This window comes from Buteo buteo, chromosome 6 (assembly GCF_964188355.1).
Source record: "Buteo buteo chromosome 6, bButBut1.hap1.1, whole genome shotgun sequence".
NCBI lineage: Eukaryota > Metazoa > Chordata > Aves > Accipitriformes > Accipitridae > Buteo > Buteo buteo.
This window is the reverse complement of record NC_134176.1, coordinates 16,245,842-16,263,323: the sequence shown is the minus strand read 5'-3', so window position 1 is coordinate 16,263,323 and position 17,482 is coordinate 16,245,842. Positions and strand designations below refer to the sequence as shown.

At 34.8% G+C, this 17,482-nt stretch overlaps 1 protein-coding gene across 5 annotated transcripts in view; it reads left to right on the top strand.

Moving 5' to 3' along the window:
- PAPOLA (poly(A) polymerase alpha) overlaps positions 1-17,482 on the top strand; it is a 50,149-nt gene that overhangs the window by 20,373 nt on the left and 12,294 nt on the right. For all 5 annotated transcript variants that reach the window (XR_012650677.1, XM_075029877.1, XM_075029876.1 and 2 more), the window contains exons 8-16: positions 843-932; positions 1,028-1,166; positions 2,637-2,709; positions 4,204-4,324; positions 5,260-5,344; positions 9,851-9,904; positions 10,675-10,794; positions 12,471-12,580; positions 16,148-16,269. Coding sequence is in view for 4 of the 5 variants with exons in the window: in XM_075029877.1 (XP_074885978.1) it covers positions 843-932; positions 1,028-1,166; positions 2,637-2,709; positions 4,204-4,324; positions 5,260-5,344; positions 9,851-9,904; positions 10,675-10,794; positions 12,471-12,580; positions 16,148-16,269 (914 nt within the window). In the remaining variant the exon portion in view is untranslated. The remainder of the gene's footprint in view (positions 1-842; positions 933-1,027; positions 1,167-2,636; positions 2,710-4,203; positions 4,325-5,259; positions 5,345-9,850; positions 9,905-10,674; positions 10,795-12,470; positions 12,581-16,147; positions 16,270-17,482) is intronic.

The following is a 17,482-nucleotide window of genomic DNA, read 5'->3' as shown; positions in this document are numbered from 1 at the left end:
TGCATGGGACGCTAGGGGCTTCAGCCTATCTGTAACTTGGCGGGGGAGAGGAGCATGTGAGCTACCGGTGATGTCTGTTATGAGCTGAAAACTTGATAATTTGAGATTACCACAGCAACTTGCACTGTTTTGTGAAATTCACATTTGTGCAGTCTCTAGAACTCATTCTTGTCTCTTACTTGCTTTGAAAGGAACCTCCTAGCCTTAGATACTACTGTTTTCTTGCAACCAGGTCTCCGCAACTATTTAGTAACAATGAACAGCTACTTATTCTTGATTAAAAAAAAAAATAAAAAAATCAAGCAGTTAATATTGTCATCAGTAATCTTATTAAGCCTGAAAATATCCCATCAATGTAAACATATGAGTTGTATCGTTAAAAACTGTTCTTTTTAGCCTGTTTTCATAAATTCAAGCCAAAGTTTGACCTGTGACCTCCAGGTTTTCTCTAGGTCCATGAAGACTCATGCTTTTTTAAATTTGTCTTCACGTCCTGTGATTTACAGCATATAATCCCTTAACAGCAGAACCTAAAACTTGTTTGTTTCTTAAAAAGCTTGTACAGTTCATTAATAACAGAAAATCAAGTAGCAGTCCAAAACTGTAACTATGTGTGCATGAATTGTCTTCCTGAGTCATTCTGTAAAACAGTAAAAAAAGAGAAAAAAAAAAAATCAGATGAAAGTATGTTAAACTTTCTAATTCAAAACAGAAGTGATCAAAATAGGAAATGAGTTTCCAGCATACTGATCTAAAAAGTTTGATAGGTTTTAAGGTGAGGGAGGGTAAGCAAGCAAAAAACTTTGGAGGCAGCAAGTGTAATGGATTCTTTCTTTTGGCAGGTTGCCGGGTAACCGATGAAATTCTGCATCTAGTACCAAACATTGACAACTTCAGGTTAACACTGAGAGCTATCAAACTGTGGGCAAAACGTAAGCAGTTTTATTCCAAAATTTGTGAAATTTTCATTAACTCTTACAGTTACTGATAACTCTCTCTTTTTGTCTCTTTCCTTCTCAATCCACAGGCCACAACATCTATTCCAATATACTAGGTTTCCTTGGCGGTGTTTCCTGGGCTATGCTAGTAGCAAGAACTTGCCAGCTTTATCCAAATGCAATAGCATCAACTCTTGTACATAAATTTTTCTTGGTATTTTCTAAATGGTATGTTTTTTTTGTTGGTTTTTTTTGTTGTTTTTTTAAATTTAGATTACACTAAAATAAAATCGTTTGTAGACACTAAATTTTAGTCCTGTTTTTATGGTACCATTTTCAGCTCTTACCTAGGTTCAGATGGTAGTTAAGCATTATTCTTGCTGCCAGGAAGTTGTTAGCTTGAGTTTTTCAATAAGTCATCCAACCTATCATGTTTTTAAAGTATCCAAAACAAAACCGCCCCGTTTCTAATTAAAATTTTCTTAAGTATTTGTTGTAACTCAACATTACTCTTCAGATAAAATATTTAGTGCAAATAAAAGCAGACACCCCAAAATTTAGTCTTAATATTTGGATAATGGGAAAAGGATAGCTTAAATGCAGTTCAGGAGAACCAGCGCCAAAATTGTGGATTTTAATCTTGTCGGTGTGGAGAGGTTAGGTGTTTTGGAATTACATATGGTTTCTTAACTTCTGAGCTAGTTACTTAGAAAGGTGGTTTCAGTAACTATGATGGGAACAATGGGAACATTCCAATTAAATTTAGAATGAAGGGAACAAAAGTGTACTTTGCAGATTACAAGTGAATACTGTTTCTTGAAAGAGCATGTATGGATACCTATATTCTTCATGAGACATTGACAGATTTTAAGAATCATTGTACCAAGTTGTTGCTTTGTTTCAAGTATAGTGTCTTTCCTTCTTAACATGAAGATAATTTCCACAGTGCCACTGTCTTGAATCCATAAGCTTTATAGCCTCTTTGAGGTACCTAGTGTTTAGTAATATCTTGCCACACCAAGCTAGTAGAGGAACATTGGTTGCAAGTTCTGTTTAATGTGTTCCTTATACTGCTGTCCATTTTATATATGCATAGCATAGGACCATTAACGTACAAATACCGAGAGATTAACTGACTTCTGCTCTTTATAGGAAGATAACTTTACTCATGGGAGTAGAGACAACTTGAAGAAAAGAAGTGTTACATTACTTTTTTTTTCCAGTGTCGTATTAAGCATGGTTTCTCTTTGTCTTGATTGGATTTTTTTTAATACATATGCTTTGTAATGATACTATAATGCTGTAATCATGCTAGCTGCTGCTTCTGTAGTTTGTCCATGAAACAGCTAGCTTGAAGATGGACCCAATGTCAATCTTCATAGAGGAATTTCTCTTTGATAGGTATATTTCAAGATGAATTTAGAGGAGTTTACTTTAGTTACCTAAGTCATTGTTTATAAAGCTCCAAGACTACAGAAAATTTATTGTTCTGATGCCCTGGAGAAGCTAATTACAACTGTATTGTAGTTCAGCAATACATCTAATTTAAACAACCCCAGTTAGACCAGCTTAGCCTTGAGGAAATGATGCTTTACCTTGAGAGCAGAGTTAAGAAGGATCGCATTCAAAAGTATTGTTTGTTGAACATACATGGTTGTATCCAATAGTCTTATTCAGTGCTACAATCTTTTTGAACAGGGAATGGCCAAATCCAGTGCTATTGAAACAGCCAGAAGAATGCAATCTTAATTTGCCTGTATGGGACCCAAGGGTTAGTGTATTATTTTTTCCCCTATAAGTCACACTGTACAATAAATTCAGTTGCTTAAAGAATCCTAGGTGAACTTCTTTATGGGTTTATTAAACTTAATATTTTGGTATTATGTCGTCTTTATAGGTAACCTCTAGTTCTCCTGAATGTGGAACAAAGTTAGCTTAATTTTCTGAACTGACCGCTTGAAGCACACTTGCTGAACAATGTACTTTTCTACTCCCAACTTTTACAATAAGTGATCTTAATAAATATTCACCATAATTAGTTACGCACTTTAAAGCAATGCATTTCTGAACAACTGCTTATCTTAAAACAGTTTGCTTTGAACTTAAAACCTGTTACTTTTGCAAGTATATTGAATTCACTTCAGTGCCGTAGTCAATAGCTGGATAGGTTCAGTTCCATATAGTTGTAGCAATGTGTATTTTCATCTTGGACCAAAGAAGATCGTAATTTGAAGTCTTTCAGTTGTTTTGTATATTATTTATAATAACTGGTCTCCATCTTTGTAGCACTTAACATTGGACATTAATGTCCTTCAGGCAGTCAATAAAACAGCTTGAAGCAGATGCACAGCTCACATTCTGAGGTTTCAGTGGGGTATAGTGTGAATGTATTCAATGCTGTTTTGTCAATTTTAGAATAGTTGGTGTTCAACTAATCCTATTTTGGTGAATAGTGTAAGCACCAGATGTTGAGTGGTATGCCCTTTTGTACTTCAAATCTGTTTTTCTCATTGACAAAAGTGCACATTTAAATAATGTGAGACAGTTGAAAAAGTGTTCTTGAGTCTTACTGTTATTCCTGGGATAGGGGGTTTGAGGTCAGTGTGTGATGGGAACTGTCTGTGTTGTAGTAGCTAAACAAAGCGGGGTAAGTTAATGACAGGGATTTGTCTTTAATTTACCATCTACAAGATTGCTATCTTAATGCTATTTTAAACATATCTTGTGTGTGTGTTGTGTCCCTTCTTTTTTGTTTCCTTGTGTGCTGTTTAATAAAAGATATGTTAACGCATGTGATGCTTCTGTCAGGTTGCCTAGAGCCTCTCATCTTAAGCTGGCTCTATTCTCAGTAGCTTTACAGAAATAAAGTATTAAATATTTTTCGCAAGGTCTGAAGACAGTCATTCTTCTGAAGGTGCTTGTGTGGTGATAAGGTATCCTTGTTTTGATGTGATCACAAGCTAATTTCTATTAAAGAGAGAAATTGTTCTATTCAGTTGGCATTTCTGGACTCAGAAATGCCTGCAACTTGATCTTGATGTGCTGACAGGTTACAGCCCTCCCACATCACTGTGGTTCAGAATGATGTCCTTTGTGAAAGCATTATCCTTGTTTTCTAAACTTTCTCTGAACTGTTGGGTAAATTTACTTGGTCTGCAAACTAAGGTCTTAGAATTTAAGACTCAGTTTTAGTGAAGGGAGAAATCCAAATTTTTTAACTCATGTGTATGCTTGAAGAAAACTGATTGGCTGTTGTTATATATAGGTAAACCCCAGTGATAGGTACCATCTTATGCCTATAATAACACCAGCATACCCACAGCAGAACTCTACCTACAATGTTTCCGTTTCCACACGGATGGTCATGGTTGAGGAATTTAAACAAGGTAAGTATTATCTTATGCTCTCTATATAAATGTTTTCAAACAGATTAAAATAGTCCCATTGTGGGTATGCTTTGTGAGGGGGGAGGTGGGAGGATATTAAATAGCTTCTTGACATGAGACTGTCTTCCGAGGGACGTAGAACTTGGCCTGTTATGCTTATGTGGCTTGAAGTTCCAAATTCAGTAGACTTCTGCAGATCTGTCCTTCACTCTTAGAAACTGAGGGTAATTAATTAGAATGCCTTGTGCTCTGAAAATGAGAATTAGTGGTGCAATATCTTTTTCTTGTTTATTTTAGTGGCTCTAGGTTGTGTCATGCCACATGAAGATTAGTGTAGTAATCCCACTGGATGGCTGTTTCTAGGCCTAACGTAAGACAATATACTTGCTCAGAGATGAGTCTTCTAGGTTTATCCTAGTAATCTACTTGGATAATTATAGTAGATAAGAGAAGATGTTATCAAAGCAAGGAGTAGACTTGATGCAGAGAGCAGCTACCAGTAGCTCTCTGGGGCAGAGCTGTAGCTTATTGTCTCGCTGTTTCTTTGCCTTGTACAATGCCTTGCACAAGAGATGACTAAAGCACTGCAAGGAAAAAGATCTCTGTCTTCTTTGGACTGAGTACTTACTGTGGCATACACAAAAGATTAAGTTGAGCTGTGTTACAGTGCAAAGCAAAAATACATGAAATCATCAGTCTGATCAATTAACATACATTTCTAAACGTATTTTATTGAGGTTCTTTTTAACAATGTGATTTGTATAACTAATGACCACTTAAGGTATGACTGGAATATAAAGCTTGTTGATAAATTCCTTTGAATTTGAAGGGGGGAAATGATTTGTAGTAACCTTTGCTAAGTTAATAAGCTGTTTTTACTCTGGGTACTAAACTGTATTTAAAAAAAAAAGTTTAAATGTTTTTTTATAATTTAGGTCTTGCTATCACAGATGAAATTTTGCTGAGTAAGGCAGAGTGGTCCAAACTTTTTGAAGCTCCAAACTTCTTTCAAAAGTACAAGTATGTATTTTATGGCATGGCAGAATATTTTAAGTTTTATCAGTTAAAGTATCTAATGATGCTCTGTAGCACAGGATCTTAAATATACATATATTAGACTCCCAAAAAGTGGGTTTTTTTTAGGATTTTTTTTTATACAGAGGGGGAGTGAATGCGCTATTGTGCTTTCTCTTAGAAAATCAATGATTTCCTCAGATACTATTTTTTTTCCTGTCTTTAGCATGTATTTCAGAAACCTGTTAGTCCCTGACCAGATATTTAGAATGTCACCAGTTAACTATACAATTGGTATGCTACCAACAAAATTGAAGACATATCAGCTGGTTTGACTAACAGAAATGTTCTTTAGTGGTGTCAGTAAGCATTCTAAAAATGGGTCTTGCCTCCCAGGAAACAAGATATTAAAAGAACTAATTCTGAAGGTCACTATTTAAGATGAATACGTACATGAAACTGTGTGTTTTCTTCTGTCAATACAGTCAACAGTTCACTCTGATAATAAAAGATATTTTTGCAATTGTGTTGACTAACTGCCAGATGTACTAGTTATTACTAGATTTTTTCATTAAAGCTTAAGGCTTTTGGCTCTTTATTAATAATCTTTCACACCTAGTTTCTCTAATTTTGTAATGTCTCTAAGGGAAATACTGAAGTTCATACTTCACATATTTAGGGTTTCTAGTAATATGCTTGTGGGGCAGAAGCTTGTTAAATGTATATGGACTTGCTGAAAGTTGTATTTTTATAATAAATATGGATTATTAAAATACGGACTACATCTTCTTTGCCCTCAGTTGAAATTGGAGACCCATTTTTCTTGAATCAAGATCAAATATATTTTACACTTGTTTCTGTGTTGGGTGGTTGGTTGGTTATGTACTAATCTAAAAAAGATTGAAATATACAGTTCCCCCATTAAAAGAGACTGATGACCTTCATAATGTGTCTGTGTTTTGTTTCTATACCTTTTGCATGATAAAAGCTTTAAAACATTTGGATGGCTTTTATGTTGTACCTTGGAGATTAAGTCTGAAAACACTTAAAAGAGCACTGTAAAGTTATATTATTTTTTGAAGTTAAAAATGGGTGCAGACAAATAAGTTTCTGCTCAAGAGGTTGCTAATAAGTTCCCTAGTACATTTTCTTTCTTTTAAAATCAGGAAAAAATAGGAAACACTTAAGTGTCATTTGAAATAATCTCCATTTTAATATAGTTTTTTTGTGTGCCTGCTTTAGCCATTTTATCAGTTTTAGCAATAAAAGCTTCTCTTGACAACATTAAATATCCAGGGTTTGTATGTTTTGCACAAAATGCTTTAATTTTTTTTTTTTAAACTGTGGAATGGTATTATGGAGCCTGCTTTAATTTAAATTACCCAAGATTTTGTCTGTTTTACCTTAGTAAGTTAATTTAAAGCTTTGGTTAGTAATCTTAATAAAAGCATTCTATGCAGTCATCAGTATGCAATAAATGTGGCTCTGTTGATCAAATCTCCATCTGAAAGGTAGATGTTTCAGATTTTTTTCCCTTCGCAATATCCTCCTGTTTAAATTGTAGATGTCTTGACTTTTTCATACTGAAATTCAAAGCAGTATGTAGTGCTCTGCCAGATAAGAGAAGATCTGATTCTTTCTCTGAGACATACTTTTAAAAACATTTATTTTGTTCTCTGAAAGCATAGTTTTAGTAATCTGTATCACTCTCCATGGCAATTAGCTGCTAAACATCTATGTTGATCGTAAACACTTTTGAGTTGTTAGCTGTGTTTAAAATAAACTTCAATGATGTGTGACTAAGGAAATCTGGAGGCTACTGCATACCTGCATGGCAGGAGCCCATTAGAAATTGGGAAAATGGGAAAATCAATTTTTACTTATTATTCTTATTTTTAGTGTCAACAATTACTTGGAGTTAGGGAGTTGCATGTGTTATCTGCCCTTCTTGTGGGTTTTAATTTTTCCGATGGTGGGGGAAACAACAACAAAGAACATATACTTGCTGGATATGGTGTTTTACAAGGAAATGACAATAATTTCATATGGGTATAACATGAGTATGGAGTGTTACATGAGAATGAAATTATTAGAGCTTAAAACCACAGAGGGAAGTATGATGATAACACTCATTTAATGAGCTCTAGCATATTGTTTCTCTGTTATAAAGACAGATATCCTGCTAAATAAGTAGAATATAAACATACCTTTAAAAAAGGTACTTTGAACGCTTGCCTTGATAGGACTTTATCTAAAGCACTGAAGAATTTAAAGTGTAAATCCTGGACAGTTTAATAAAGAAAAATTGAAATGAACATGTTCAGGTGTTCTCAGTTTTTTCAGAAAGTAGTATAACTCTTAAAAAGTTAAACCACAAACTTTGGTTTTTTGTAGGTACAGATGTTAGTGGTGTAAGACAATTACATAATATCTGCATAATGCTGATAGGGAGACAGTGGGAGAGAAACAGCACCAGTTTCTAGAAAAAAACCAAACCAACCAAACAAAAAACCCCCCAAAGACCAAACCCATATACTTCAGAATAATATCCTGCATCTAAAAATCACCATTGAGAGGCAGAAGCTTAACTTCAGAATTTTTTTTTCTTTATCATGAAGTAATGGATGCTTCTGAATTAGACATATTCTTTGTGATAAAATTATGAATGAAGAACTGATAACAAATCTTGTCTTTGTAAAATTTAGCAGTGAGACCTTGGGCTCTAAAACTAAGTATGTCTTAACTTTTAACAGCTTGTGCTATTTAAGTTTTACTGAAAATGGCAATAGCAGATTTCCAGTGATTAATTCCCTCTCAGCACTGTTTAACAGTTGGGGAGAAGGGGGGAAATTGCATCTTTTCCTTTTCTTTCTTATTCAGCTAGCACTACCAGAGCAAAAATAGCTAATCATAAGACTTATTTTCATAAATGAGGATTAAGGTTTTTTTCCTAGGTGCTCACCACCTAGCTGAGGCTTTTAGACATAGCCAATCAAATTTTTTTTGAAATTGTTCTTCAGAAGTTTGTTTCAAAGAGCTGCTTTTAATAAGTAACTGGAAAATGAATTTCTTCAAATACTTGCAGATTTGAGATTTGTCTTTTTCAGTTCATACATGGTTAAAAACAATAAAAAGCTTAAGTTGTCTTCCCTACTAAATGAAACATTCTGCAAGTGTGTGTGGTATGTATGATGTAGGAATCTTATGGATGATCGCTGTATATCTAGTGCTCCTTAGAAGAAAGAGATAATAGAAATTAATAACTTCTCATACAGAATTTGAGTAAAGGACCCTTATTTTAGGTTTTTTTCAAGAAATGTAAATGATTGAGTCATGGTATGCTACAAGTAACTAAAATGAAGATTTCAATAAGATAACAGGAAAAACTACTTAATGTTTTTGTATGAAGCAGTTAATACTGCCAAAATGCAAAAAAATAAGTAGCTAAAATTCCCTAGCCACCTAAAGATAAGTACAGAAACATGTAGTTACTGATTTGATCTGTTGATTTGGATCTACTGTTACAATTTGAAGGCCTATAGCATCAGAGGACTCTTTTTGCACCATAGTTTTTCCACTATCATTGACCTTGTGTTTCTTTCTGAGGTATATGTACTAGGGCCTAAGCCCTCATGTTACTACTGTTCTTTAAATCCTGCTCTGAAGGTACCTAAATATACCATATCAGTATAGAGTAGTGCTAAGTTGGATGACTTAAGATGTTAAAATAGACTTCCCAGCTAAACTTCTGAAAAACCTGACTGTAGATGTGTAAGGTTCCCCCACCTTCCTCATTATGAACTCAAGTTAAAAGTAATCATCTCCCATTCCACTGTCCTAGGGCTTCTTTGTTTAAAATACCATTCTTGCTTTGTATACTGTTTCTTTGAAATTTACTTACAGTGGGTATACACTGATTATCCTGGAATATAATTGAGAGCTTAAGAATTACCATCAGAGGAAACATTCCTTGTGAAGTTTCAGATAAGTGTCTTCTGACAATTCTCAAATGCAGATATAAAATTTTTTTAAACCACTTTTGCTGGTGTTATTTCTTACTTTGAACAAATGCATATGTGCTAACCACTCTTCTAACTATTCAGAAATACTGTTGTGACTAAGACAACTGACATGTATAGATGTTTGTGAACAATTGTTTTTACTTGAAAGGCATCTCTAGTAGTCAGTTAAATCCCTCATTAGGTATTGAAATATCTGTACTGTTTTCCAATTAGTGCTATGTTCCTGGCCTTCTATTAAGGTTACTGGTATTAAAGTGTAGTTGCAAATATCCCTAAAATCCAAACTGTTACGAGAAGTCCATTAGCCACACGGTTGGGGGACATAGCCCCTTTGTCTACTTAAGAATGCTTCATTTTATTATAGGGTATATACTTAAGCTAATAATCTGTAGTTTGCAATGTAGAACTTACTGCAAATTTTTAATATTAAGGTTTGAATGTCTAGTTTTAGAAGTATAAATAGAATAGCATATTGTCTTTATCTCCAAAGGCATTATATTGTACTTCTAGCAAGCGCACCGACAGAAAAACAGCGACTAGAATGGTGAGTATAATGCTTGCTATTTAAAAGAAAAACAAATCGCCAACCAACAAAAACAAACAAAAACCTGTCAACCTTGGATGCAAGGGAATATCTAGTGTGTCTAGTATCTTTTTATTGGAAGAAAGTGGAGCTTCAGTGTTTCAAAATTAAACGGATGAAGATGGTACACTTCTGAAAAACAGTAAGAATGAAGAACAAGGGAGTGAAGGCTGTTGCTTCAATTTTGCTTCTTTACAGCACTGTCAGGTTCACTTTAAAAATCTTATTTTCTTAAGCCTTATGTACTTTTTTAATAAGCAGTGTGAAGAGGTATGTTTTCAATTTTTTGAAATACTGTTTCTCAAAAATGCCTCTTTCCCTTGTTTCTGCTCTCTTTTACTAGGGAAGTTTTAAGATTGTCAGGTATTGGGAATTTCTTCAACTTTAAAATTCATCATCTGAAGCCAAAAGAGTGTTGGAGAAATATGTAGGAGTTTCTTGCTGACTGCCTTTTACTTGATGTGTAACATCTTGATATTTAATTCTATTTGTAAAATCAGGCCATAATGAGAGCTTCAGGGCATTCTAAAGCTTCCTTTACAAAAACTAACATAACACATTCACTTGGTTTATTGATCTGAATTAATCTGTCATGTATAGTGCACTAGTTCATTTGTAGTCTCAAATATTAGTATAAGGAGAATGTTGGGGATTTTATCCTGATATATGATGTTAGATACTTCTATTATTTCATATTAATGAGAACTTGCTAATAAATGACATTTATGCAGGGTGGGCTTGGTGGAATCAAAAATCCGTATTCTAGTTGGAAACCTGGAGAAGAATGAATTCATTACACTGGCTCATGTGAATCCACAGTCATTCCCAGCACCCAAGGAGAATCCTGACAAGTAAGCAAAATGTTTTTTTTATGTAATGGTGAGCAACTAACTTTGCTAAAATACTTATTCATTAATAAATAAACTAGCATTTTAATAGAATCTTAAATGGTTTAATTTTTAATGACAGCATCTAAAGGCAAACAGTTTTAAGCTCTTCTCAGGTACTATTTGCAAAATTAGATAGTCTTTATTCTGTATAAGAAAGTTTCTAAGCCAGAAGATAGCTTTAAAGAAAGAATATATTTTTGCTAATAACTGTATTAATTGTATAATTTCATGCCAATAATCCGTGTTAGCTACTGCTACTTAGCTGGTAAGACAATTTTAATTCTGAGGCAGCACTGTGAATTGGGTAGAACATCAAGCACAGGAGAACTGAAATCTTGAGTAACTAAATACATTTAATGTTATTAAATTTAGCAGTTGGGATGCGTATCATTTAAACTTCGTAAAGGCTGATGGTAGAATTGCTCATGATGTGGAAACAGTGGAGAAAATATCAAGCACTTGAAATTGTTTAGTATTATATATGTTTTTCAACTTCCCCACCCCATTCTCCCCCACTCAAAACAGTAATTGCAGGTGTGGGGGCTAAAAACACTTTTTAAGACTTTATTTTATTTCTAGGTAGTATTGTAATTAACTTGTAAGGAATCATATTTTTGTGTGAAGTGTGAGAATGGGGAAGAAATTTTTGTCTTCACTGGGAATATGTGAAAAGCCTTGTTTACCTTCCACAAAGCCTTTTCCAGATATCAACTGCTTCAAGTGACAGTATGGTGCTACCTTTTTTTTTGAAGTTCTATATATAAATTACATGTGCGTTCCAAGTGAAATTGGACAAAAGCAGGCAGTACCTCTTCAGCACCATTTTAGTGGGTTAATACAGCTACAACTACCTGCATAGTCATAGGCTCTGATTAGCTTTTATTTCAGAGGACTTGATGTGGGCGACGCTTTTAGGAAAAATCATTTGCCCAATGTAAATAATGTGTGTTCTTTTACCTGCCTGCCTAAATGTGTTCCTTGATTGATTGGAAAACAGTGTTCTTCTGAAATAGTCATACATGGAAAAGACATTTGAATTAAAACATTAAATGTCTTGAGCTGCTATAGAACTGTTGCACTGTATTCTGTAATAGAATATAGTAGTTAATCTTCCATGTATATTATGTGAAGGTGAGCTGTCAAAGGACGGCTATTCTTACCTGAAAACTGTACTTTGTGGTCAGTTACAGCTAAGAAATTTGAGAGTTGAAGACAAGTTTAGATGGCAAAATGTAAGTTGTTTAGTCAGGGAATAGATTCTAACTACTTTCAGGGTCAGGTGCTGAAAATCTGTCATCTCCTTTCAAATCTATTTCCTTTACAGTTGCGATGGCTAGTTGTAACTCCTAAAAAAGAGAGAGTCTATGTAGAAGCACAGTTGGATGAAGTAATCTACTCATGGTCTTAGTTCATTAAGTTTGCTGGAGATAGATGCGTCAGTGTTTCATTACTTTTTTGTATTGCGAATGATAAGGGAATGTTGTTAGTCAGCTTTGTTTTTTGCCTTTCTGTGGCTAGCTCCTTGTTGCTAGTGGTGCTAAAATGTACAACTGTTGTCTATTGTAGCAGATAACTTACTAGATTATTCAGTTCTTCTGTCAGTATTATATGAGTGTTTTTTATATAACATTTTTCAGGGAAGAATACCGTACAATGTGGGTGATTGGGTTGGTGTTTAAGAAGACTGAAAATTCTGAAAATTTAAGTGTTGATCTTACCTACGACATTCAGTCTTTTACAGACACAGGTAAGTTTTGCTTTCTAGATGTTCTGGTATTAATAAACTTGTTGAAGTTATTGTCTTTGTTCATAACGTAGTCTGTTTCAGTAGTAGAATTGTAGCTAGATACAGAGTAGAAGGGTTCAGCTAAGGAGTTAGGGTGTTATTTAATGAAATACAGTTTTAATGAGTTTTAATGCTTCTGGACACTTCAAAACTAATCATTTTCAGTTTGTTTTTATTAAAACTCATTAAAATGATGCACACAAATCTTTCAGATATCACTAAAAATGATACATTATGTTGTGATCTTTATTAAACAGACAAATTGGTTGTCATATGCAAACTACCTAGCCTAACCTCATTTTGACAATATGTGTATAGTTTAAATACTTTTATTACTTGATGAAACTGAATTTATCGGTGGATTAAAGCCGAGTATCTAGTAGACTCTAGAACAAAATGCCTTTTATTCCATGGCCTTCCATACTAGCTAGTTGGTTCAGTAACTTTTACTTTCACGTCCAAGACTCAGTGCAAGAAAATTTTTGACTTGTTCCACTGTTTACTTTTTGATTCACAAAAGTAATTTAGAACATGCATAAGAAATTTGTAAACAAAGAATTGGTGACAGCTGGAGAGTGTGACTGTCCAGACTCTAAGAATGAGAAAGGAGCAGTACCTTTGACAGGCTTATCTACTAAATTTTCAATATCTTTTTTTTGAACAAACGACAGCTAAAGCTGAAGTATTATGTGTTTACAGAGTTAAAGGAATAGGTTCAAGTGCTACCTAATGCAACTCTGGTCTCTGGACTTCTAAGACTCAGTAAGACTGGAAGTGAGGAAATTGTACACCCCTTCCACCCTCCCCCTGGTGTGGGTGTATGAGTGAATATAATATAAATATACTTTTTTTTTTTTAAATAAAGCATGCCAAGGTTTGAAAGTTCTTTATTGTCATACGTAGCTGCAGTGGGGGAGTCTGTGTGTGTGTGTATATATATATATATGTATATTTGTCTTTTTCAGTCAAATGGATTTTTATTTTCTTAAAAGAGGTGGAATATTGCTTTTGATTATACATAGTGAAGGTGAAACTATTATCATGACCCAGACTGGACAGACCAGGGAGTCATGTTTAATTCGAAATTCCCTCAGGCTAAATTAAGGTGAAAGGACACCAAACGATCAGTTAAAGATTTTATTCATGACAGAAGCAAATGGAACTGGGGAGGTGTGGTAGTAGGCGGCAGGGTTTCTCACAACAGGAATTGGCATAAGACTACTTCTGTAAACCACATAACCATATACATCAATTCAGGGAATAAGGAGATCCATCCCGTCAAGTCATGAGGTTCAGAGCAGACCCCCTCGCTTTCCAGACTTCTCCTCAGAGAAGGGCCCAGGGGTGGCTGGATCTACTCTTAGTCTCAGACTTGGTCAATGGTTTATATCTTGAAATGGATGAGGTGTAGGGATTGTGGAAAAGGAAAGAGAGAAGAAGACAGAGGGAGAAAAAAAGAGAGAAAGATTTCACCAGTCCTGGGTCCAGTGTTGGTCCAGTCAGCCGAGGGGTCCAGTCCCGGTGGGCTTGTGCACCCGGGGCTTCAGTTGGTGTCCTTTTATCATCCTTGCTCCTCCTTCGGGTGGGTACCCGAACTTGTCAGGCTAATGAGAAGTTTGTGAGCCCTTGGGCTTGGGGATCCTTTGCGGAGTAACTTCTCCTTCCCTGCAGAGGTGGCCTTGGTTTGATCTTTGCATCAGAACAGCTTATCAGAACAGGGAGCTGGGCACCCTCCAGCACGCCCTCCCCCTCCTGTTGCTGATGTCTGAGCTGATGGGCTTTTCAGGTTGATTCCTTGCCTTGCAGGGTTTGTCTTTAAGCAGAACTTGCCCCACCACAACGTTTGAGACATTAACTCTTTCAGTCTCTCACAACTATGGACACATCATCCTAATTTTTGAGAATTTAGAAAAAGCGTAATAGCTTGGCTGCTGCTTTAAAGGAGTGAAGGAATTACAGTTTCTCAGGTCTTTTATTGTTTATAAACAGATATTTCAATAGTGCACTTCTCAGATTTTTGGTATAAAAATACTAAAACTTGCGCTTGTGATTTTGAATCTGATTTACTTGCACTACATTCAAATATGAAATTTGTCTAAATATATGCAATTTTAAATGAAGTAGCATTTCATCAAAATATTTGTAAACTGTGATGCGTAGTTTTCTGTTAAATTTGTAAATACACTTCCAAAGGTGCAGGTTGGAACTGGCAAACAGTTTCTGTTTGCGTGGTGTGTGTCTCTGTCATCTCAAATTAATGTGGGTCTGTCATTTTTAATTCATCTTGAAAACTTCTGTCCTGTCATTTGGAATAGATCCTAAAACTATCGAAGCATTTTCAAGAATGAAATTAAGGAATAACTTTTTAGTGGGAGCAGGGGGAGGAAGTGAGCCATGAAGAGTGGGCTAGGTTTTACTTGTATTGAAACTTTGGTAAGACCTAATGTTAGGAATATGGAATGCTTCATGTCTGGCTTTCCTGACCATGCCCCTACCTTAACTGTAACTTTAACTTGTATAATCTTTACACAGAGACTTTATGAGCTTCTTCAATACCAAGAATTGGTGTAGTAGGCTCTTCAATGTGCAGTATTCATTGAGCTCTTCGTGTGTCTGTCTCTTAACAGCTTTTTAATTACACGTTCACAGCCTATTCAGTGAGATTCCTTAACATTTGTAGAATAGACAATTAATAAGGGAGATAACCTCTTAAATTTTCGTATTTAACATCTACAGAACAATTTTTTTATTCATACGTCTGCCACAGCTTTGTTCAACATTGTATAGAAAGTTGGTTTGAAAGAACAACAAATTTTTCATTTTTACCTGGCTTTACTTGAACCCAAGATGTTGGGTTGCAGTGTAGTTCCTTTACTAGCACTAACCATGTTGACTCACCAGAAATAAATGCCCTGAGGCTAAGAGAAATAGCTCATTATAGTAGATGTAATTAAAAAAAAACCCAAACAAAAAAAACCTAAACAAAGCAAACCAACCAAAAAAAAGCCCAAAACACAGCAGAAAAAAACAAACATAAATCACTTTTGTACAAAAAAAGTAGCGGTATCTGAGTTGCCAGACAGATTTGTAATATATTAGCTGGCACTCAAGCATTCAACTCCTGAATTAGAACCCATTTGTTGTAGGAGCTGCATAAATAAAAGCTGAATCAACTGTGAAGAAAATAGTTTTATGTAAATCCTGTAATTCTTATGAGGAAATCTTATTTCTATCTTTAGTTTTTTGAGATTAAATGAAGAATTCACTTCAGAGCTGTAATGTTAAAACTGTGTGCTTGCAAGATACTTTTCTTGGAAAACAGATCACTTGTTTCCAAAGTAATGTTTTAGTGTCTGTACTATCAGTGCTGGCATAGTAGGCAGTTCACTTACTTTCTCCAGAACAAGGAAACACTATGCTTGTTCTTGAGGGTAATAAATGTTTTGAAATGCAAATTGTTTGTGCCTGGGCAAGTAAGTGACTTTGCAAAATGCTTCAATATGTCTTAATGTTATTCTAATTGTGTAGTTTATAGGCAAGCAATAAACAGCAAGATGTTTGAGATGGATATGAAGATTGCTGCAAGGCATGTGAAACGTAAGCAACTTCACCAACTGCTACCCAATCATGTGCTTCAGAAAAAGAAAAAGGTAAATTTGACTAATATTTGAAAGCAATAAAAATGCTATTGAGAAATGATTCGTCAGCTTTTTAGATTTACTAATCAAAGAACTAAAATCACACTTTGAAAGCGTGGTTTTATGTGTATAAGCAATGTGATCTCATTTGACTGTAGCAGTATTACTAGATGCACTAAATATAATACTAGATTTCCCAGAACATCAACAATGTGGATAGGATCTTCAGATCTGGCTGAAATATCGTATTTTGTTGGCTTTCTTAAACTAAACAGATTTAAAATAGTGTAATAATAAGGTTTTAAAGCTCTCTTGCTATTTTAACATGCAGGTCACCTAAAGGAAGCACCTGTAACAATACCAATAGAACAATCAGTCAAGTAATTCTTGCTGTCTCCAGCTTTTTCCTCTTTTAAGTTGTTATTACTTAGATTTTCCTGTAAGTCTCCTAAATGTAAAATTGCAAGTTATCAAATAGAACCAGAGTAGAATGTTGAACAAGTTGAACTTGTTGCTGCCTTTTTATATTTAAAATGGTAGTCTGTTGCTGTAACTGAGGTTGAATACTTTGAGGATAATTTGAAGGGAAGTATTCTTCAACCTGCAACTTGGCAGCTTTTGGTATTGTTTGCTCTTTTAATTAAAAGATTTAAATGACAGTTTTGACATCAGAAGGTTGCCCATTGCCTAGCCAGGGTTATTTTCCCCCTCAATTTATAGTTGGCCTGTGTGGCCATACATAGGAATGGTAGGAAAATTTTTAATTGAGCTGTTGTGTTGGGTATGATTTACTTCCAATGGAGGCAGAAAAAAGGGGGTGGAATATTGAATTTAACAATTTGGTCTGTATTTCAAAATCCCTGGTTCTTTTGTGTTAGCTTAATCTGAGCAATACAGATTTGCTTGGTTTTGTGAGTAGCTAAACCACTGTTATATACTCTGTTTTAGGTATATCAGAATAACGTGGTTTTTTACTATAGCTGTTTTATATTAACTGCTTTTTTTAAAGAATAGGAAATCTTGTATTGAAACCAAGTGTAAATCTATTTGTAATAATGTTTCGGAGGACAAGGTAAATATTAAGTATGCACCTCTAAGTAGTGCTATGTCAGAAGAGGGTTTTTCTTCTCCACTGACTAAGTTGAAATCAGTCTCTAAATTCGTTGTATTAATTGTGGTTTTGATGTACATCAGTATTACTTTGAAGTTAATGAAAACAGTATCT